Source organism: Pelodiscus sinensis, chromosome 3 (assembly GCF_052426305.1).
Source record: "Pelodiscus sinensis isolate ZL-2025 chromosome 3, ASM5242630v1, whole genome shotgun sequence".
Lineage (NCBI taxonomy): Eukaryota > Metazoa > Chordata > Testudines > Trionychidae > Pelodiscus > Pelodiscus sinensis.
In genome coordinates, this window is record NC_143054.1 from 14,318,207 (window position 1) to 14,342,011 (window position 23,805).

The window sequence follows — 23,805 nt, forward strand, 5'->3', positions numbered from 1 at the left end:
TGCAGGAGTCTTGGACATGCAATCTGTGACTTCCATGACAGACTTACAACCTTAATTATAACTGAGGCTGGCCTGAGGTGGCATTTCCCTTTTAGAGGGAGCCAAGTGCTCCATCTCTAAACCTTTTCATGGTTATTTATGTCCTCGCTTGAGCTGGCATGTGCAGACAAATAATACAATCAGACATTTTCATTTAACCCCCCTAGTCTTCCTCTGAGGACCAGGACTCAAAGGGTACATCAACACAACAGCGTCATTTTGGAATAACTGATGTTATTCCAAAATATCATAGTGTGCATCTACACTACAAGCCTTTATTTCAAAATAATGTCGAGCTGAAGGACTTCTTACTCAGACCCCTGGCAACCCTCATTTCATGAGGAGTAAGGGAAATTGAAGGAAGAATATTCTTCGTTCGACTTCCTGCTGTGTAGACAGCGCCAAAAGCTGAATTAGGCTATTTCAACTTCAGCTACGCAACTGACTTAGCTAAAGTTATATAGCTTAATTCAGCTTTAGCACCCTGCTGTATAGATGTACTAAAAGAGCTTTGTTTCTCAGGGACATCCAGGAAAATAAATCCAAATTAACTAAAGTTTGGAATTTGAAGGGGATAATTATACAGCACTTTTCATCAGTAGGTCTCAAAGTGCTTTAGAAAAGACATCACTATTACTATCCTCCATTTGTAGAGGGGAAGTGGCTTTTTCAAGGTCACCCAGCAGGTCCATGGCAGGGCTAGGACTCAAACCCAGGATCGCTGAACTCCAGTCTAGTGCCCCACTTTGCCTTTCCCTTAGCAGTGAGAGGTTCTCAGAGAGACCTAGTTTGTATTTTTTTTAAATTGCAAATACAGTTGACAGTAGTAAATCATAAAGGGAGAAAACACACACAGAGGATTCTTTTATGACTAATTTGCTGGAAATAAAACAAATCTCACAGAGTGGTGAGATGGACAATGAAGTAAAGTGTCTTAAAGTGCTGACACAGCTCGTCTTTGTAACAAGAAATACCGTTCAGCAAAAAAGATTCCCTTACACTAAAAAGTTCATGGGAAGGGCAGATATTCCATTCAGCCTCTTTTTTTGCTCCCCTTTTGAATTATTTGTTATTACAGAATCAACCAAATCCTCAGTCAGGATCAAGGGTCCCATTGTGCTAGGTGGTTTACAATTCATCTCTTGGTTTTCTGTTATAGTACAAACAAAAGAGATGGATGCTCTAAGCCTTCTATTGTGGTTTTGTTTTCTGTAGTATACACAGGAGTGCGGATGGTTACATATGAACATCTTCGTGACTCCGTGCTTGGCAGAGCTGAAGACAAGAGCTTTCTTCTTTGGTAATTCTGAATAAATCTGCTACTGCTTACTGTTGGAATTGTTCTTGTTATAGCAGTTCTGTTAGCCCTGGAATATTGTCTCTCGCAGTTTACCTACATAAAAAAGCTGCATTAGTTTAACTAAGATTTGAATTTAAAATGATTTAATTAATCCAGTGCAAATATCTGTGTGGACACTCTTACTTCAATTGAAAAGAAGCTTCCTTTGGTTTAAGTTGTCTGGGAACAGGTTTGAGCAAAACTGAAATAAGAGTGTCCACACAGTTTTCCATTCGTTTGACCAAATTGGTTTAAAAACCTGTGCAACCTTCCTATGTAGACAAGATCCTGGAGTGAAACTCATTCATATGCAAGTCGTATGCAACATGGTAAATTACTATTCAGTCTCTACTTTGAGGATTTAAGTGGTTGATAGTCCTTGCGTTGGCCGTTTGCAAGAGTGAATTTCACCCTAAATCACTAACTTGCAAAAGTCAGTAATTTGCGGTGAATATCCTTATCATTTAAGAGAGTTGGCAGTTTTTCAACAAGACGTTTATTAAGGACATAAGAGTAAACTATCCCACTGCATAGGAAAGAAAGGACATATGGCAAGAGATGACCCTCGCTTAACCAGGATCTTCAAGAATCTGAAACTCAAAAAAGAGTCCTACAAAAAGGGGAAACTAGGTCAAATTACTGAGGATGAATATAAACAAACAGCACAACCATGTAGAGACAAAATCAGAAAGGCCAAGGCAAAAAATGAGATTAAATTAGCTGGAGACATAAAGAATAACAAGAAAACATTCTACAAATACATTAGAAGCAAGTAGAAGATGGACAAGCTTGTATTCCTTCCCTCGGTTGTTAATATTCATTGTGGTGAGCATCTTAGGCTATGTCTACACTAAATGGAGATTACCACTGCTGTGATTGTTCTTCTGGAGTTCAATTTAGTGAGTGTCATTAAGACTCACTAAATTGAACTCAAAGGTGGCTGCCAATATTCCTGCTTGTGCGAGGAGTAAAGGAAGCTAATGGGAGCATTTGCTTCCATTGGCCTCCCACTATGGGGACAGTGGGGAAACATGAAACAAGGTGCCTCAAATCCAGCTATGTAATTAACATCGCTGGAATTGCGTATCTTGCTTCAATGTCTCCTTTTAGTGTGTAGACCTGGCCTTACCATCATTAACCTTTTTAGTGAAGACTGAAGCAAAATAGGTGTTAAACACCTCAGTTGTCTTGATGTCATTTTTAGCTCTCCTTCCCCATTAACTTTGACTTTCTGTTGTTCCTAGAATTTTTAAATAAGCTCTATTTATTGCCTTTTATGTCCCTTGCCAGATATAATACATTTTATGCCTTAGCCTTTTTGATTTTGTCCCTACGTGTATGTGCTGGTCTATTGTACCCTTCCTTACCAATTTGACCATCTTTCCATTTTTTTACTATTCTGTTTTGATTTTCAGGTCATTAAAGAACACCTGATGGAGCTTCTTTTTTTAACCCTCTGTTGAGGTCATATTTTGTAGTGACAATCATTTAGATTTAGTAATAACTTTTTGTTATACTAGTAATATATGGAGCAAGAGTAAAGACTTATTTGTAAATTATATGTTCTTTTTTATCTTGTCATTGTGCCTTTAAATCATAAGTGTGGAAAAATTCTAAACATAAGAGGTTATCAGAAGATTTTATTTTCTCTTCACCACAGAAACCAGCTTCTGTTTGTAAGTGGAAGTATGGGAATAAAAATATTTTTATTGAGACATAGAAAAGGGTACCAAACGTTAAAAATCACCACATTCCCGGTCCCTCATCGTTCATCACAATTGACATCAGTAACTGTGATACATTTAGGGGCATCTCAGTGGAACTAGGTTCAGTGATGCACAAGTTGATTGACTGTTCAAACAGCCAAAGAAACAAGATTCCTTTTGAAGTGCTAATATGTTGAATGTCCCTCCTTCTCAGCCTGGCTAGTTGCATGACCTGCCTGTGCTCAGACTTCTGGGGGCTACCTCTAAAAATCTCAGAGCTTACGGATGGGCTGCAGGTGGTGTAATCATGAAAGTAACAACTTGGAATGCATTGGGAATAGCAAGAGTTGTGAAGAAGACTATTCTTGAGCCCCAGTGCTCTACGAATTCACTTAAAAAAACTCTAGGAAAATCCTATACTGACTTTAAGTATTTGATACCAGCTTCTTCCCAAATAAAAAGAAATCACAAAAGGAAAATGCAGTTAAAGGCACATATAGTTCCTGAGTGCAATTAGCATATTTTGGTGATGTATATTAAATATTTTATTTCCAAGTCACTTTTAACACTGTATTATAGACTGTACTATCCATATGAAGTTACTACAATTATTAAGTTCTGGCTGTTGATGCGAGAAGTGGTTGCTTAAGATTTCATTTCAACTGGAAGATGCTACAAAGCTCATTAGCTCAGGCATTCATTTTCACTGGGGAAACAGGCATTGTGATTTCATAGTTGTTAACATCTTGAATGTAGTTTGGAGAAAAATGGGAGCTTAGGTCCCACTTTAATTTTTTCCAGGAAATCTGTAGTTGGAGGGATGGCAGCTGGTGCTATTGGTCAGTTTTTTGCCAGTCCAACTGATCTGGTGAAGGTGCAGATGCAAATGGAAGGAAAGCGGAAACTAGAAGGGAAACCATTACGGTGAGTTCTCAAGTAAGCTCATTTTAATTGTCATTTTTTTATGTTGTCAGTGGTCATTCTGTGGATGTTGACAATTGTCATGTAGTGTGGGACAGATTTTTGGGACTTTGAATCTGCGATAATATATTACCATTACTACACAAAACCCTGTGGTTTAGGTAAGGACTTTTGTTTGCTTGTTTTTTACACAGGAGAACACTGTTACATGGATTTTAAATGATTAATGGACATGAATAGTGTAGCCCCTAGGCTGGTGTATTTTAGCATAGCTTCATGAATGGAACTGTGCCTATTTATACCAGCTAAGGCTGGAGACTGAATTTCCATCAAAATAATTCCTTGAAGTTATGATTATGGCAAATTGGTGGGGCAGTGTGGGGAAGCTTGCCTAATCGCTGCCCTTAATGTAAAGGATCTCTTTTGTGAGTAAATAGAGGACTTCAGCTTCCACGGATGCCATATCACTAACCTTTAGTAGCATTAAACACTCCTATTATTTTTTTAATTGTGTACTACAGAAAGCACAAGAAGTCCTCCGGCTATGTGTACAACAGGGGCTCATCTACACTGGCCCCTTTTCCGAAAGGGGCATGCTAATTTCACAGGTCGTAATAGGGAAATCCGCGGGGGATTTAAATATCCCCCGTGGCATTTAAATAAAAATGTCCGCCGCTTTTTTCCGGCTTTTAGAAAAGCCGGAAAAGAACGTCTACACTGGCCCCGATCCTCCGGAAAAAAGCCCTTTTCCGGAGGATCTCTTATTCCTACTTTGAAGTAGCTTTGAAGTAGGAATAAGAGATCCTCCAGAAAAGGGCTTTTTTCCGGAGGATCTGGGCCAGTGTAGACGTTCTTTTCCGGCTTTTCTAAAAGCCGGAAAAAAGCGGCGGACATTTTTATTTAAATGCCGCGGGGGATATTTAAATCCCCCGCGGATTTCCCTATTACGACCTGTGAAATTAGCATGCCCCTTTCAGAAAAGGGGCCAGTGTAGACGTAGCCCCAGAAGTTTGACTGTCACTGAGTTCTTTACTCATTAGCTGTATAACTGAGTGTTTGTGAAGACATGTGTCATCTGTCATGCTAAATAATGTCAAATGTTATGTATTTCAGATTTCGTGGAGTGCACCATGCATTTGTGAAGATCCTGTCTGAAGGGGGAATTCGGGGCCTTTGGGCAGGTTGGGTGCCAAATGTCCAAAGAGCTGCTCTGGTAAACATGGGAGGTAAATCTAATAACGTAAGGCTGAGCTCCTTAAGTGATTATCTCTTTGTCTTTCCAGAACGGTTGGATTATCTTTGCCACCCTTCCTGAGGCTTTTTTTTTTCCTGCAGGATGATGAGGTCCTTTGAGTTCAGGAATGTTGCCTAAGGAACTCCCTTCACAATCATGTCCCAATGCTCAGAGTGGCTTCTAATTTCTAGGCCATTTGACTCAAGGTTATTTTAAGTATCGTTGCTGGTGTCTGTGAATCCTGTTTTAAGACTGAGGGGCCAGTAGTAAGGGAGTCTAAGACTAGTGTTAGATAGAAGTGAGCCTGAAGTGAGAATTAGAGAAAGGATAACAACTAACAAGAAGATATAAAAGTTAAAGTATTAATTTTGTCACAGGTGAGACCGGTCTGTTACTTACCTCTGAATAAGGTTTTTGGGGGAGGAGCATGTGGTAATTATTAGGAAGAAGGAGGCTAGCAGGACACTGGAAAAGCAGCAGGGTAGGCCATGTAAGGGGACCTAGAATCCCTGATTTGGGGAAGAAAAGTGATTGGGGCTTAGGGAAGAAGCCGGCTGCTCGTGAAGGCCTTTGGAGGAGCCACTTTGTAAAGGAAGTCTGGATGTACAGTTATTGAGGACTGGGTTTAAGACAGTTTTAAGGAAGAACAGCCCAGGAACGGCTGGACTGGAAGAACTTTGGGGAAGAGGAGCCTGTTGTTGTATCTGGAGGTTGGGTGTCTGAAGGTGGGGAATCCTCCTGTGACTGAGGGAGTAAGAAGGAAAAATTGTGCCAATAAAGAATTCTGAGTTGAAGACTGGTATAATTCTTGTATAAAACCATTGCCTATGGTTTAAATGAGATAGGCACAAACTGTGTTGCTGAGCGTGGCCTTTGGAGGATACTCGTGCCTGGGTGTTCTCTCTCTCTTTCAATCACATACATACACAATCTTTAATTTAGTCTTTCCATCCCTCAGAACAAACACAGTAGCAATTCAGACTCCCTTACATTTACTTACAGCTGCTTACTTCTACCACCCTACATATTTGGTCTGAAAAACACTATAAAGTACTAACTATGAGCAGTCCTGTGGCACCTTAAAGACTCACACATTTATTTAGATATAAGCTTTCATGGGTCAAAACCACTCCATATATCTGACAAAGTGGTTTTGACCCAGGCAAGCTTATGTCCAAATAAATGTGTTAGTCTTTAAGGTGCCACAGAACTCCTCGTCATTTTTACAGATACAGATTAACATGGCTACACCTCTGAGACTTATAAAGTACTAAGGAAGTCAGCATGGCTCTGTAGATAGAGCATCAAATCTAAGGTCAGGACACCTGCCTTTTACTCCCAGACCTACCATTAATTTTCTAGGACACTACTGGCCTTCATTTAAATCCTTAGGCACTTTAACTTACACTTACTTCCAATCCCTCATCAAGTTATTCCAATGTAGACTCCAGTGAGCCCTCTATTGTCATTTTTGCCATCTGCAAAATGGGGATAATGGTATTTACCCAGGAAAAGTGTTATAGAAGTGAAAAAAATTATCCTTGTTAGGACTATGTTAATGTTCCCAAATTTGTTTGACAACATTTTAGCCAAACTTCCCCTTGGAAATTTGTTTTCCATGTTGCTGTTTTCATGTTGAACAGGAGGTGAGTGGTTTGTGGGGAGGAGAGAGTTCAATTATTCTGTATATTAGGGATGTGAAAAGTTTACCAGTAACTAGTGGGAGGCTGGAGCAGCTCCCTACCTGCTGCGGACAGGGGGCTGTTTCTGCCCTGCAGGGGGCTGACTGCTGACAGGGATTGCTCCTATGTCAGAAGAAGCCTCTGTCTGCAAGGAGCCTGGCCTTCTATTATCGGTGCTCCTCTGGCAGGGGGCTGGGAGCAGGAGCTGGCAGTAGTCCCAGCCCCTGTGCTAGGAGCTGGGAACGGGAGACCCGTGGGCTGGGGGGCTGCTGCAGCCATGTTGAAGTGTTCACCTGCCTGGATCCTGCTTAATCAGCTAACCAGTTAAACATTAGGTTAACCTAACATTTAACTGTTTAACCAGGATTTTACATCCTTACTTTATACATACTCTACTAATATGTTTTGTGGTAGAGGTGGGGGAAAGCAGAGGGACTCTAGATGTAACTGATGGGAGTAGAAGAGATGAAAAGGGCATATGCCTGCCTGGTGCAATGGTTGTAGTTCCACCAGGGATTTATTTATCTCAGGACTCCTAACTCCATCACAAGCAGCCTGAATACCATGTCACTTCTCATCATGCTTATTTCCCCTAATTACTCTCTTTACAGATCTGACTACTTATGACTCAGTGAAACATTTTTTACTTCTGAACACACCACTTCAGGACAACAGTGTGACTCACAGCATTGCAAGGTGCCTCATTATTTTATTATCCTCTCTACCCCACATATCTAATGAGATGACTCTTAGCCACAAGCTAATCATTCAATGATGTTCTGTTTTTCAGGACTATCACATTGCTGCTTCCCTTTGTCTGCTAATTGTTTCTTGGAGGTAGCCAGAAAAGGGCACGCAATGTCAGCCTAACTGTCAGTAATTTGCTGTGTAGTCCTGGGCAAGTCACTTCACTTTTTATTGCTTCAGTTACCCATCCTGTAGCTGGGACTAGTGCTACTACTTACCCAATGTTACAAAGCATTTTGAGACTGTGTATGCAAAGTGCTAGGTGGTGTTGTTAAATTATATACAGTGTATTTGGAATTCTCTGACTATTAATTCTTCCTTGAGGTAGAGAAGGAGCAGACCGAGGATAGACATGAGCTGATTGGTAATCAAAAAGCAGGAACTTAGAAAGAATAGGAGACCCACTTAATGTTGATAGGTGCCTCCATGGTTAAGAACGTGATCTGAGGCAGAAGTGGGCCAGATGCAGAGAACAGGGTGTTCTTTGAGTGCTGTCCCTGCGGGATACTCCACTTTAGGTGTTGATGTGCCTTTGTGCACGTAGCTGTTTAGCCCACACATGTGCACCCCCTCATCTGGCATTGCCTCAGGCGTTTAACTGATGCTGTGTGGCTATCCCCTTATGCCCCCACTTCCTTCTCTACCACCACTGGCTAGAATCGGCGCTTTCAGCAGCATCTCGCAGTTACTAATTCCATCTTCTGTCCTTTTCTTTACCTGTAATCAGTAGTCCTCATTGAAATACAGGCAGTCCCCGAGTTACGCGGATCCAACATGTCGGATCTGCAGTTACGAACGGGGCCGTCTCCCTGGTCTCCAGCAGACCAGGGAGAGGAAGCAAAGCGGCGGAGCACGCGGGCAGCGGACAGCCTAGACGCGTCTGGGCTGTTCGCTGCCCGTGTGCTCCGCAGCTTTGCTCTGCTTTGCTCCCCGTCCCCTTGGTATGCAGACCAGGGGGACGGGGAGCAAAGCAGCGGAACATGCGGGCAGCGGACAACCCAGACGCGTCTGGGCTGTCCGCTGCCTGCGTGCTCCGTGGCTTTGCTCTGCTTTGCTCCCCGTCTCCCTGGTCTGCAGGCCAGGGAGAAGGGGAGCAAAGCAGAGCAAAGCCACAGAGCACGCGGGCAGTGGACAGCCCAGACGCGTCTGGGCTGTCCACTCCCCCCTTCTCCGCAGCTTTGTTCCCCGTTCCCCCTGGTCTGCAGACCAGGGAGAGAGGGAGCAAAGCAGAGCAAAGCCGCGGAGCCCGAGGGCAGCAGGACAGCCACGGCGCGTCTGGGCTGTCCCGCTGCCCCCGTGCTCCGCGGCTTTGCTCCGGACGCCTGTGGTACAGCAGCTGGGGCGCTGCCGGTTGGTCCCGTAGCGCCGCTCTGGGCGCTACTGGACCGACCCGGCAGCACCCCAGCTGCTCTGCCCCAGGCGTCCTGATTCAGCCACTGCTGGTCAGTTTCAGCAGCGGCTGAATCAGGACGCCTGGGGCAGAGCAGCTTGGGTGCTGCTGGGTTGGTCCAGTAGCGCCGAGGAGCGGCGGCGCTACTGGACCAACCCAGCAGCACCCCAGCTGCTCTGCCCCAGGCGTCCCCAAGTCAGCCGCTGCTGAAACTGACCAGTGGCTGACTACAGGAAGCCCCTGCCCCGGGCTTCCTGGAATCAGCCGCTGATCAGTTTCAGCAGCAGCTGACTTGGGGATGCCTGGGGTTCTTAAGTTGAATCTGTATGTAAGTCGAAACTGGCGTCCAGATTCAGCCGCTGCTGAAACTGATCAGTTTCAGCAGCGGCTGAATCTGGACGCCAGTTCCGACTTACATAGAGATTCAACTTAAGAACAATCCTACAGTCCTTATCTTGTACGTAACCCGGGGACTGCCTGTACTGCCTCTCCTTTTTCTCTTTCCCCATCTCAATTTTTTCCCTTCATAGTACCCTAAGTTTCATTTACCTAGTGACTGCAGCAGCTCTACAACCATATCTCTCTTCTTACAACTGACAGACTAGGCTCCTTCTGCAGCATGCCTGCCCCCTCAACTTTAAATGCTGCCTTATTTGCTGGCTGTCAATACCCCTCTCAGACAGCCACTCACAGTGTGCTTGGGGTCTTGGTGAGGACACATGCAACAAAAATGTCTGCACTGCCACCACCACAAATCACACACAAGAAAGGCAAGAAATATACAGCTGAATCGTTTCCTTGTGGAGAAATCTCTTCACCCAGCATCTGAGCCAGAGGTATGAATTCACCTGGCCAGAAATTACCCACAGCCGCATCAAACAAAGGCCCTTCTTCCAGGGCAAAGCAGCCCAGCCAAACTACTAAGAAGGCGGCAAATAGACAGGAGACTGCATCCCTGTCCTTAGAGTTGTCTAAGGCCTTGTCCATACTATGGGAAGATCAATGCTCTTTCAGGGTTCAATTAGCGGATCTAGTTAGGGTCTCTAGTAGTAAGGGAAATCAACCCGAGCATTTCTCCTATTGACTTTTGACAGTGGGGCTGCCCCAGAATTTCATTTTAAGGTATGGCAACTCCAGCTATGCAATTCTCATAGCTGGATTGGCATATCTTATATCAAATTTTTACCGTAGTGTAGACCTGGCCTAAGAAAAGCTGCTCCAGTAGCACCCAGGTTCTCCTGGTACCAGCAGCACCAGCTATATTCATGTCCCTCACACCATGCACTAAGGGGAAATCCTACATCTCAACATCTACAACAGCCAGTAAGTCCTGGGTACTGAGCATTTCAGTGCTCATGCTGCCACCTGCCATTGGCACTATGAATTTCAGCCAGACACCTATGAACACAGTGAGCTATATGGTCCTGTGCTCTCCTATCACACCCGTAGCGACCTCAACCATACGAAAACAACTCCTGCACCACAGAGACTAATCTCATCAATACATCAGTCCCCTTCCTCGGTGCTTTGATACAAAGGACTCTTTCTCAGCCCAGCTTTTCACAGTTGTCAACACACTGCTTCAGTGGGGAAGACAAGGAAGAAGAAGAAATGATTGGCTTGCCTCAATATTCCTGTAGTTAGTTCTGCCACACAGATACCACCAGCCACTGGCTTCTCTGCAAACTTTGCAAACCAACCCTGGTTTGGCCGGCCCTGGATGCCTTCTATACCATTCCAACCCCGGTGGCATTCCAATCATTCTGGCAACTTTGAGCACTATACCACAACAACAGGGGTGATCCTACACTCTGCCCTGCAACTGATGCATACCAACCACCCTGTGCTGCCATCACATACACCTCCTAGTTTCTCTAAACAGGAGGATGAAGAACCAGAGGAATTCTTGGACACACATGACACAGCCAACAATCTTTTTTTCCCCTTTTGGATGACTGCCTACTGAAAGCACCATCACTAGTCATAAAATCCAACCAACTTGCAATCCAGCTCTTTACCTTCTTAGGGCTTCAAATAAACTTTCCAAAGTCCACCCTAGCACCGGTCCACAACCTCAAATTCATTGGCAGACCTTCACTCCCTTAAAGCAACTGCTTCCCTTCTAATAAAACACTGAGGCTCTAGCTGACTTAGGGTACGTCTAGACTACATGCCTCTGGCGACAGAGGCATGTAGATTAGGCTACCCGACAGAGTAAAATGAAGCGGCGATTTAAATAATCGCCGCTTCATTTAAATTTACATGGCTGCCGCGTTGAGCCGACAAACAGCTGATCAGCTGTTTGTCGGCTCAGTGCGATAGTCTGGGCGCTCCCCTGCCGACATCAAAGGGAGTTGTCGACAACCCAGGTATGCCTCATCCCAGGAGGCATACCTGGGTTGTCGACAACTCCCTTTGATGTCGGCAGGGGAGCGTCCAGACTATCGCGCTGAGCCGACAAACAGCTGATCAGCTGTTTGTCGGCTCAACGCGGCAGCCATGTAAATTTAAATGAAGCGGCGATTATTTAAATCGCCGCTTCATTTTACTCTGTCGGGTAGCCTAATCTACATGCCTCTGTTGCCAGAGGCATGTAGTCTAGACGTACCCTAAGTCTCAACAGCATGGTAGAGCCTGCAGTTTTCTGCCAGGATGTACCTATAGCTTCTAGGCCACATGGCCACTGTGACCTTTGTTGTCCATCACACGAGGTTTCACATGCTGTCTTCACACCTAGCTATGGACACAGTATGTTTCTCATAGGGAAAGCATGCACAAACTCCCTACCATGCCCAGCACAGTCAAGGATTCCCTGTTAAGGGGGAACAATCTAGATAATATCTGCATTGGAGTGCACTTCACACAGAATCCACCTACCCTTGCCATTACTACAGACAGGTCCCTCCTAGCTGGGAGGCACACCTACAGACTCATTCTGTACAGATCTGCTGGTCTACCGTGGAGTCCCAACTTCAGATCAGTCTTCTGTAGCTTCATGCAGTTTGCAGTGCCTCACACTTCCATCTGTTGATCCAAAACAAAATGATACAGATCTTCATGGACAACATCACCAGTATGTTCTACAAAAAAAGACAAGGGGGAGCACAATCACATTCCATGTGCATGGAAGCCATATGCCTCTGGCAATAATGCATCAAACACAATGTCCGTGTGATAGCATCATACTTACCTGGCTGCCAAAATAACATGGCAGATGCAACCTCACAAAATTCCAAATCCCTCTGATTCTGCTCCAGGGTGACTTGAATCACCCAGAGAGTGATGGCTCTCATTAAGTGGAATGTTCCCTTCCTCTATGCCTTCCCCCACCTCCTGAGTATTCTGCAAGATAAAACAGGATGGGGCCATAGTGATCCTAATAGCCACCACATAGACATGACAAATGTGGTATCCATACTTTCTCCACAGGCCAGTCTGTTCACTGCACAAGCTCTTGCCTCTGCCTTGACTCCTATAGCATCCATCCAGATCCCCACAAACTTCAACACAAAGCATGGATACTGAATGGCAAAATGACATAATGGTACAGAGTATATTGTTAAATAGTCATTGGAAAACTACTCAGCACACATAAACACACATAAGTGGAAACACTTTGAATCATGGTGCCAACATAAACTGACTGCACTTGTCGGCCTCTTTTTTCCCCTTATTCTAGATTCCCTGCTGGAACTCAAACTAACTGGAATTTCTATACCCTCAATCCATGTCCACCTGTCTTCCATTACGTTTTTTCATTAAAAAACCAATGGATTCTCTATCGCACATCCCATCACCACTCTCTTCTTAACGGGCTTCTCAAACTTCTATCCAGATGTGAGAGAACCTGCCCCACCATGGGACCTTAGTCAGTTCCTCCATGCCCTCACCGGACCCCCTTTTGAGCCCTTAGAAACAGACTCCTTATTACACCTTTTCTAGTGGCCATTACATCATCCAGATGAGTGGGAGAGCTAGTGGCTCTCATAGCTGACCCATCTTGCGCAGTCTTTTTTAAAGTGTGTCAAGACCACATCCTAATTTTTTACCTAATGTGGTATCATCCTTTTACCTCAACTTAAGGTACGTAACTCCAGCTGTGTAAATAACGTTGCTGAAGTCAACATACCTTAAGCTGAGCTTAGCATCGTCTTCACAGTGGGAGGCTTATGGGAGCAAATGCATCCCTTGGCTTACCTTACTCTTCACGGCTGCTAGATCTTACTAGACCCGCTAAATTGAACCCAGAAGATTGATCTTTGGTGTGGTAAGAATAGATGTGGCTTGCATTTGGGGAGTTGTTAGATCTTCCACTGTTGTAAATAAGTTTATCGCCTTTAAAAACAATGAAGCAATGCTAATTTATTCCAGTTACCTTCCACTTTTCCTCTGAGTATAATCTTCTGTTTTATTTTATTGTATGCTTGGCTCTATTATGGTGTGACTCTACAGTTCTTATATATGCTATTTTTCCAGAGAGCATTTCCTGGTGTTTTAAATATTTGTAGTATAGTCCCCTTGGGAAGGTCCCATGTTCCACAAAACTTCAAGTTGTACTTCAAGAATATGTACCACTTCATGACAACACATGCTTCCTGCTACTGAGGGAGCACAGTCTACAGGGGAGAATACGTGAGAACCTCGTGGGTCTCCTTCACTCAATGATCTCCCTGCCCAGCAGCTACCTGGAGCCACCACACTCTTCTTGCCCCATCAGAGTTACCAACTGGGGTTGGAGAGGCTCTGTCCTTCTCCTGCTATGCCTCCCCAGGTATGTTGGATCCTGTTCCAGGCAACTGGGCCCAGATGGAGAGCCGAGGGAGGAGGCAGGGGACCACTTCTCACACCAGCCGAATCTGTCTACTCCAGCTTCTAACTTTGTGCGGTGTGTCCAGTGCCTGAGAGAGAGTCTGGTTGGGCCAGCGGACTGCTGCTCTAGCCAGGCTCTCTCGCAGGCAGCAGCTGTGCTGCATAGAGCAACAACCTGGAACCACTGGCATGACAAGTTTGCTGGTCCTGCCTTTTCTGCTCTCCACTCGGCCTTGATGCCAGGAACTGAGCATGCTAGTGCAGCAGGCATAGCAGGAGAAGGGAGCTACTCTCCCACCCTATGCTGGGCAGGACAAGCAGAAATGGGGGAGGGGGCACTTGATCTTGCATGACCTCCATGCACTGTGTATGCGTCACATTGTACTAATGAAGCTAGGGCAGTTGGTTCTGAGTGGAGATATGGGAGCCAAAGCTGGGCCAGTTCTTCCCAGCTCTGTCCTAACTGGGAAACCCACATTAAGTTATAAGGTATTAATAATGATTTAGTGACAATAGCCCTGAAATGTCTTTATTTTTGAAACTGGGATTTAGGTGGTTGAATTAGAATGCTAACCCTTGATTTGTTTTTTCTTTAAATACCATCTTTTGTTACTAGTGTGTGTTCTGGTCTGGTAGCTGCAATCCTGGGAACTCCTGCTGATGTCATCAAAACACGGATAATGAACCAACCAAGAGATAAACAGGGAAGGTATAGATATTTCCAAGAGGGTGTTTCACAACTTCAGTAGTAACTTAGGACCTGGACTGAACTCCCAATGAAATCAGTGGAAAGATTCATATTAATTTCTTTAATGCATCATGTCTTGGACATCTAGACTCTTAATCTTTCTGCTAATTGTTTTGGTGTTTGTTTTTGCATATAAAAACTATGCTTGTAGTAATGGTCCATAACTACTTTCAGAATTTTACATATAGTTTCCTTTTTGGTCTAACTTCGTAGACTCCAGTGGGTCTATGCCAGGGATATTGTTTCTAAATGTAACTTTTCATAGGAGCTACCCTGATGATTTTGGGGTGGTGAGCATGCTGAAACACTTTCATTTCATAGTCTATTTGTGTATTTGTAATACTAACTTTGATTTGTTCTTTTTCCTTATTTGTAGGGGACTACTGTATAAGTCTTCTACAGACTGCTTGATTCAGGCTATACAAGGTGAAGGATTTATGTCTCTATACAAAGGCTTTTTACCAACCTGGATGCGAATGGTAAATTACTTTCTCTTTTAGTATAAACTCTTTACAGTTAGTTTGTAATGCAGTGTTGTACAACTACAACACTGATGTGTTAAGAGCCTTATCCTGACAGGTGTTGAATGTCTTCAGTTCCCACTGACTATGCTAGGAACTGAAGTTGGACTACTTTGTAGGAGGCACTGAGCACCCTGCGGGATTGGGTCTTAAAACAGAATGAGCACACTACACAGAATACATTACAGCAATACTGATTCTCAGATATGTATTTCATAGTCCTTTGTCATATTTATTAAATCATTAAACTTGGAAAATACTAATATGAGGTTTTAAAAATGAACTGAATTAGAGTACATTGTTAGTGCACTAGTCAATTAACTCTTGAGGCATGAACCCAAGCCTTGCCTCCAGTTACATGGGAAAGACAAGTCTCTGTTTAAATACCTTCATGACAGGCATCATAAAAACTCTTTAGCTAGATTTGAGTTCTCATTTGTCCACCTCACCAAACACCCACGTTGGCTAACATGATCATCACTGTTTGCTCAGAAGAGATCCTGGGCCAAGACTGATGTGTACTGACAGAACTTTGTGTTTGGTTATCCTGAATTGCTAAGTTCTCAGATCACATAACCTAAGTGCTTCTCTATACAGGTAATCAGACAGGCACAGATATAGTGGGATAATAATTCTGCTATAGCTATGCCAGTACAGTATAACTGTGTATGGATACTCTATTCCAAATAAACATGACTTTGTTACTCTGCTTGTCCCAGTCTTTTTGTCCAACCACTGCAATTCTTGTCCTGCTCTCCCTGCCCAGTTAGATTCAGCCCTCCTTTAGGTGCTTGTCCAATGTCAGTCTTCTCCCCACTCACTTAGTCCCAGAATCTAAATCCCCTGGTTTCTCTGTCCAGCTGCCTGTCTCCTTTGCCAACTAGTCCCAGTCCCACTCCCACTGACATCAGTCTAACTCTTGTTCTCTGCAGTCAAGTCAAGCAGCTTCTTCCTTTAGGCTCCCTGAGCATCAGCAAAGAGAGCACTGAGGCCTGGTCTACACTACATGGGAGGGTCAAAGTAAGATATGCAACTCCAACTATGTAAATTATGTAGCTGGAGTTGATGCATCTTAAATTCCCGTCCACAGAGTGGAAGGTCGACGGAAGCAAATGCTCCTGTCGGCTTCTCTTACTCCTCGCAAAGAGTAAGAGTACCGGCACTGATGGGGGCTCCCTGTGAGTTCGATCTAGGGGGTCTGTACTACACCTGCTAAATTGAACCCGTGGCAGCGCTGATCGTCCATGAAGTGTAGACATGCCTTGAGAACACAGAACATAAAATATTTATGCTCTCAGTTCCTCTGCCTGGTATCACAGCAGCTAGAAGGAACAATTACAAGAAAATCCCTGCTCAGCTATTGCATCCATGAGTTGGACTATGCCCAGTAAAGTCAGAATTTCAGAGAATTTAGGAGCCAAACTCTAAGGCTATGTCTACACTGGCACGATCTTGAGCCAGAGCTATGCAAATGAGGCTAAGCATGGAGTATCACCGAGCCTCATTTGCATATCTAATGAACCGCCATTTTGTGGAAGAGGCTTTTGCACTAGAAGGAGCTGTCTACACTGCCCCTTCTTGCGCAAGAAAAACCCTCTTGCGCAATGCCGTTATTCCTGAAAATAATCAGTGTAACGGCATTGTGCAAGAGGGTTTTTCTTGCGCAAGAAGGGGCAGTGTAGACAGCTCCTTCCTGCGCAAAAGCCTCTTCCGCAAAAATGGCGGCTCGTTAGATATGCAAATGAGGCTTGGCGTAGCCAGGGAAGAGGCGTTCTTTTTAACAAAGAGGAAAAAGTACAGGTATCCTGGAGGCCACTCCATCCAAAGTGATCATAGCTTAAATGCAAGATAGTGTCCATTCAGTGTGGATGCTATCTTTTGAAAAAGCAGATTGCTTTTTCAATGCGCTTTTTCTGTGTAGATGCTCTCTTTTTGCAAGAAGTTTTTTCAGAAGATCTGTGCTGGAAAACCTTCTTCTGAAAAAAAGCCTGCAGTCTATACATAGCCTAAGTGTCCACTGAGCATGTTGCAAATTTTTTTTTCAAAGATTTATAATTTGGCCAAATTTGGGGGGTTTTTTTTGGGGGGGAAGCAAAAGCACATCTGTGATAGAGATAGCATTCTGTCAAATTTCAGTCCCTTTCCACAATATATGTTGGTATTACAGCTGTTCTTCTAAATAGCTGTAAGAATTGCTAGAAGATGGGCAAAATGATGTATTTTCCCCTAATTTCATTTTTGAATATAGCTGAATGCTTTTTGCTGTAATTTCTGAAAGAAGTTCAGCCTTCAGCAGATGCCTGACATGGAAAATTTCAGTCCAAAAGCTTACATTTTAGCAAAATAAATTGGAAAGGGTGTCTTATGGGAAGGATTGGGCAATGTTAACTATAGGCAATGCTATCACCTTGACATGTAATACATAATACTGCACCCTCCATAAATGTTAAATCTAGCTAAGAAAAACATAAATAGTTTAATATAGTTATATGTATCTCTGTTAAACTGGCTAATAAACACTTATTAAAATATTACCTCTGTTCTAAGTTTGTAATCATTTGTGTGGTTTCTTTTGCAGGCTCCTTGGTCATTGGTGTTCTGGCTTACCTATGAACAAATCAGAAGGATCTGTGGAGTTCGTTCTTTTTAAGGTCTTGAAAGCATCTACTAATCACATAAAAAATAAAACAGAATTGGAAATCCAGTAGGTCATCAATAAAACAACCAATCCCTATGGAAACTGGCTATTTTGGGAGATTGGCAGTAGTCTCTCATCTTTAAGTCATCACTTCAAATTTAGGTGGATGGGCAGTGATTCAATGTTACCTTCTGATTGCCACTTGACAGACTCTTGAGAGTTAGCAAAAGTGGTCACTTTGAAGGGCAACCACCTCTTAAAAGGTTTGCACACAGGAGAGCATTGGCTGTTGGCTGGATGCCCAGGTTGGCCACTCTCACCAGCAGTGCTGCCACCAACAACAGCACAAAAGTACAGATGGTGTGGTATGGTATGCTAGTCAACTACTGATAAGTGAAAATCAGTTTCTCCTACAGGTTTGTTTTAATGGATAGGAATAAGAAAATGTGGTCACTGGTTGCAGGTGACTATCTGGTCACTCTTTATAGTTTCTTCACAGATAAATTACAGGGGGAAAACTTTCCATGGCCTCTGCAAGTAGTCACTCATGAAAGATGGTCTCTCTTTATATAGTAGAACCTGCTTTAGCAACTACCTCTTGTGTTGGTAGTCTCCACGAAAGGGTCTATTACAAAAAGCATTACTCCAACTGGCAAAGTGTCAGCCATGCCGGAAGAGGCAGCAGAGGCAAAACAATACACTAAGGGTACTTCTAGACTACAGGCTTTTGTCGACAGATACTATCGACAAAGCTTCTGTCGACAAAGAGCGTCTAGACTACATTCAGTTCTGTCGACAAAGCAAGCTGCTTTGTCGACAAAACCCTGTAGTCTAGACACAATCCTAGATGCAATAACATCTTCTGTTGACAGAACTGTCAACAGAAGGCATTATGCCTCGTAAAATGAGGTTTACCAGCGTCGACAAAACTGCTGAGTTCTGTTGATGTTATGTCGACAGAACTCAGCGGTAGTGTAGACGCAGGTTTAGTTTTCTTGACAAAAGTCCACTTTTGTCGACAAAACCCTGTAGTCTAGACACACCCTAAGTAAATACATTTTTGATCCTAGAGAGGGCTCCTATAGCTAAGGATGAGACTCTAGGTCAGGGCTACTCAACACACAGCCCGCATGCAGCCTGCAACCTGTTTGTTTGCAGCCCGCGGTGCAGTTTGGGTTTACGTGGGCTTAACATGCGGCCCATTGGTGGGATCCTTTGAACATGGCCTCCACTGGGAATACACTCCACAACAACGAGGTGTCCCCCAGGCGGGGTGAACACTGAAAGATGCAAGTGGATGGGCTGGCTGGAACAGACGGGTACAGGGTGTCAGCATTTCTAGCCCCCAGGGAGGAGGTGTCAGGAGTGCCAGGGCATTGTGTGAAAGAAGCTATTTGCATATATATACAACCACACTTAAGTTGCAGCCCTCGGCATGTTCTGTGAGTATCATTGTGGCCTCTTGGGGCTTCCAAAGTTGAATAGTCTTGCTCTAGGTACTTCTGTAGAGCTCTAGGTACTTCTATATAACACGTATCTTTTAAATCATGTATTATATAAGTTCTGTGGATTAATAAAAGACCTGAGTGTAAATTTTGGAGCTTTTTATTAGAATTATACACACGTGTACACACTAAATAAAAGTACATCTCATATAGGTCTGTCCTTTCTTAGCAAATCAAGCATTAGGTGCTGTAATAGATTAATACAGTAGACTTAGCTGTGCAGACTTGACCTCAAATGTGTTTGATATAACGCGAAAGAAGTTGATAGGCTCAACTTATTTCTCAATGGATGTATACCCACTTTATTCTACCACTCCCTGTTTGGAGACACTCCTGTATAAAGGGAAGCTCAATGATTTTAGACTGCTTAAGTCCCACATAAGGTCTTTTGGACAGCTTTGTCTTTTGAGAATCCCCATGGTAAGTAAGCAAGTCAGGACTAATTTGTACCTCCAGAGCTTCATGTAAAAACATGTATAGTACCTGCCAAAAATATTTCCAATCTACAAATTGTTAAATAATATGAACAATTTGAATATCTTAATCAGGATGGATGGTAAATGAAAAACATCCTGTAATGGGAGGATCTGAACAACATCCTGTCTAACCATACCCTTTACCAAATGCTGCCTGGACTGCAGAGGAGGTGGGAGGATACAACCACCTGATACTGTCCTGTGACCATCAGCATTTGGAGAGTGTGCTGGAACACAAAGTGCAAGCCTGCTTTCTAAAACTGTAGGACCCCATCTTCATGTCTCAGTGACTTTGATGTCAAATGTTTTCTGTTCATAAGTAGAATTTTGTTCTATCTGCTGTGAAGACTCAACCGGGGTCTCTTATTTCTCACACATCATCACAATCAGTAATAAATTCTGCCCACACCTTCTGTGGCCCTGCAATTCTTGCCACCCAAATACACATAACTGTGGATACAGGTAGGTAGCTTTCTCTTCAGATGCTATTTTTACAGTTACTTTTCAGTGTCTCACAGCATTTATTTAAGGAAGAAACATAGGGTACATCTAGACTACATACGAATGTCACCAGAGGCATGTAGATTAGGCTACCCGACATAGGAAAATGAAGCTATACCTGGGAGGTTGAAAAGTGCCTTTGATGTCGACCCCCCCACGCGTCCAGACTACCATGCTGTGCCGACAAACAGCTGATCGGCACAGCGCAGCAGCCATTTAAATTTAAATGAAGCGGCGATTATTTAAATCGCCGCTTCATTTTCCTATGTCGGGTAGCCTAATCTACATGCCTCTGGCGACAGAGGTATGTAGTCTAGACGTACCCATAGTGTTTAATAAAGTCACAGAATTCATTATTTTGAGTGACCTCTGAGTCTGCAGCCCACAGCCAGCAGCAGGTGTAAGGTCTGCCTGCAGCAGCTGGGATCTGCAGGGACTCCGTCAGAGCTCCTGGCCACCATAGGTGATGGTTCCCTGGAACTCGAGGCTGCCACAAGCAGTGGGAAGACCCTGGAACTCCAAGCCCTCACACGTGGTAGAAGCTCCTGGATCTCTGAACAGGTCCCCATTGCAACCTAGGCACTATGGCGACACCACTGCTCAGCTTCCTACAATTCACAAACAGGTCATGGGCTTCCATTATTTTTGCTTTTTGCCCATGATCTGTCTATGGCTGTGTCTACATTGGCAAGATTTTGCACAAAAGCAGACACTTTTGCGCAAAATTTTGCCACCTGTCTACACTGGCTGCGAGTACTTGTGCAAGCACACTGACGCTCTAATGCAGTGGTCTCTGACCTTTTTACACCCAAGATCACTTTTTAAATCCCCGAACAGGTGAAGATCTACTGCCCTGCCCCTTTCCTGAAGCCCTGCCCTCTCTGTTCTCCTCCTGTCCATCATTTGCTGTCCCCAGTCCTTACTTATACACTCTGATAAACAGTTTATTTTTAAATTATGCGATGTATAAAATTAAAATCATGTGTTTATAGTTATGAAATAAATGGTCTGTTTTTTATTCATGCTATTTAAATCTAAAATGAAGCATTTATAATTATACATTTTGTGGGGACAGAGTTCTGCAGCTGGGGGGCAGGGGAGAGGTAACAGAGTGCTGGGAGGGAAGAGGACAGGGTTCTGCAGCAGGGGACAGAGTGCCAGTGGGGACAGGTTTCTGCAGCTGGGGACAGGGTGCCAGTGGGGACAGGAATAGGGACAGAGTTCTGTAGCTGGGAACAGGGAAGTGGGAACAGAATTCTGTGGCTGGTGACAGGAGAGTGGGAACAGAATTCTGTGGCTGGGGATGGGAGTGGGGACAGAGTTCTGTAGCTGGGGACGGGAGTGGGGACAGCGTTCAGGGAGTGGGGAGGGGAGGGGAGTGGGACAGAGTTCTGTAGCTGGGGACGGGAGTGGGGACAGCGTTCAGGGAGTGGGGAGGAGAGTGGGGACAGAGTTCTGTAGCTGGGAACAGGAGAGTGGGGACAGAATTCTGTGGCTGGGTACAGAGGAGTGGGGACAGAGTTAGGGGAGTGGGGACAGAGTTCTGTGGCTGGGGACAGGGGAGTGAGGGCTGGGGAGTGGGGTGCCAGTGGAGGCAGAGAGTCCCCTGTATCTGCCTCCTCCCAGGATTCTCCCGCCCCCAGAGGGAAACCAGCATGTGCCTGTCCCGGGGCCGACCCACCCGTGGTGCAGGGAAGCTCCAGACGCGCCTGCCCCGGGGGCCGACACCCCGGTGCAGGGAAGCCCCACGTGCGCACGCCTGCCCCGGGGCCGACCCCGTGCAGGGAAGCCCCCTGTGCGCGCGCGCCTGCCCCAGAGCCAACCCCCCAATGCAGGAAAACTCTGCGTGCGCCTGCCCTGGGGCCGACCCCCCCAACGCAGGAAAGCCCTGCGCGCACCCCCCCCCCCGGTGAAGGGAAGCCCCGCGCACGCCTGCCCCGGGGCTGACTCACCCCTCCTGTGCGGTGCAGGGAGCATTACTCCCTCCCGCAGTACACCTGGCAGAGCAGCTAGTGCTATTTCCGGAATCGCTGGAAGTGGTGTTAAGCTGTGGGACTTCTGTCCATCCCCGGGAAGCCTACGCTACCTCCATTTTCACTGGAGGTAGGTAGTGGGGCTTCTCGGGGGTGGGAGGGAAATGGGGGCGGGGCGGACAGGACACCTCGCGATCGACTGGTTGAGGCCTCGCGATTGACCAGTCGATCGTGATCGACCTGTTGGTGACCACGGCTCTAATGTATAAAATCAGTGCTTCTTGCGCAAATACTCTGACGCTCCGACTCAGGGATAAGCCCTCTTGCACAACTGTTCTTACGCAAGAGGCCAGTGTAGACAGGCAATGTTAATTTCTTGCGCAAGAAAGCCCGATGGCTACATCTCTTGCGCAAAAGCACATGCCAGTGTAGATGCTCTCTTGCGCAAATACTTTTAATGCAAAAACTCTTGCGTTAAAAGTATTTGCACAAAATCATGCCAGTGTAGATGTAGCCTATGACTTTTACTAAAATGTGAAAAAAAGACCTCAGCCTTGTTTATACACATTGCTTGGTCAACACTTCCAATTATGCAGTGTATCAAATTTCTTGAAAACGTGTTTAAACATGCTGGCCTCATTTCTCAGCTGCACTCCCTCTCTGAGCCACAGGAATGCAGACAGGCCATTTTATCTGGGAATTCCCCACCCTAAGGAGGGCTTCCTGGAAATCATGGGAGTGGTGTAATACCTTTATACTGACTTACCTCTGCTGCAAGGATGTATCAGGGCAGCTGTGGGGTAGTTTGCTCTGTTCATTGGCTATGTGGGGCTGGTACAGTGGCCCACAGACAGATATGGGAAGCTATATTAGCTGTCTCCATCACGCTCATTTGAAAAACTACTTTTGACACCTCATGGTTAATATTAGCCTATTGTCCTGTGTTTTTTGGGGAGCTGTGCTAGCACCAGGACCCAGCCCTGGCCTCATGTGCCTTGCAGAGATGTTACATGCTAACTGCATGGTCCCCCTAGTAGCGGTGTAACACAGATTGCACCCACCCCGAAACTTGCTGTTACCTGTGCACTGCCCTCACAACCACTGGATGTGGTGCACACACACACAGCCCTGAGCCCAAACTGCCACTCACAGAGACAAGTCCCAGCATGAAGTGCTGCCCCCTGAGCGTCAGTGTATGTAGGGACAGGCCCCCGCAGGCGACACTGCACCTTGAGCTCAAGTGGCCTGTACACCCATCCCAGAGTGTAACTTCACCCTGAGGGCTGCCTGCAGAGACCGCTCCCAGCAGGCAACGCTTCAGCCGGGGCCAAGAGGCCAGCGGCCTTGGACACCTCTCGCCCTACAGAGCGTCACCCTGCAGTTGTCCAGGCAACGGAGACCGCTCCCAGCATGCCGTGCTTCGCCCTACCCTGCCAATCAAGGCTCCAGGTGGGGAGGGAGGCCGAGCTGAGAGCACACAACTCGCAGGAGCGGGCCGCCCCACCAGCGGGCTGAGGGGTATCTTCCTTTCCCGCTGATGGGGCCACACCACATAGACCCCCCCCCTTCTCCCCGC

The 23,805-nt window shown here is 45.2% G+C and overlaps 1 protein-coding gene and 1 long non-coding RNA gene across 2 annotated transcripts in view; one reads left to right on the forward strand and one right to left on the reverse strand.

The window, feature by feature from the left end:
- Window positions 1-19,367, forward strand: part of SLC25A27 (solute carrier family 25 member 27) — a 28,988-nt gene extending 9,621 nt beyond the window's left edge. Inside the window, 7 exon segments of the mRNA XM_006120678.5 lie at window positions 1,255-1,339; window positions 3,886-4,008; window positions 5,119-5,231; window positions 7,533-7,617; window positions 14,484-14,576; window positions 14,992-15,094; window positions 17,715-19,367. Of these exon segments, the coding sequence (XP_006120740.2) occupies window positions 1,255-1,339; window positions 3,886-4,008; window positions 5,119-5,231; window positions 7,533-7,617; window positions 14,484-14,576; window positions 14,992-15,094; window positions 17,715-17,786 (674 nt within the window). The 3' untranslated portion in view covers window positions 17,787-19,367.
- Window positions 1,315-23,709, reverse strand: LOC142827751 (uncharacterized). Its single transcript, XR_012902472.2, has 5 exons — window positions 23,380-23,709; window positions 17,672-17,743; window positions 12,249-12,400; window positions 11,936-12,138; window positions 1,315-1,432 (listed from the first exon to the last, which is right to left on the reverse strand). It is a non-coding gene; the product is annotated as an uncharacterized LOC142827751 (long non-coding RNA).
- Window positions 23,710-23,805: the final 96 nt, after the last annotated feature.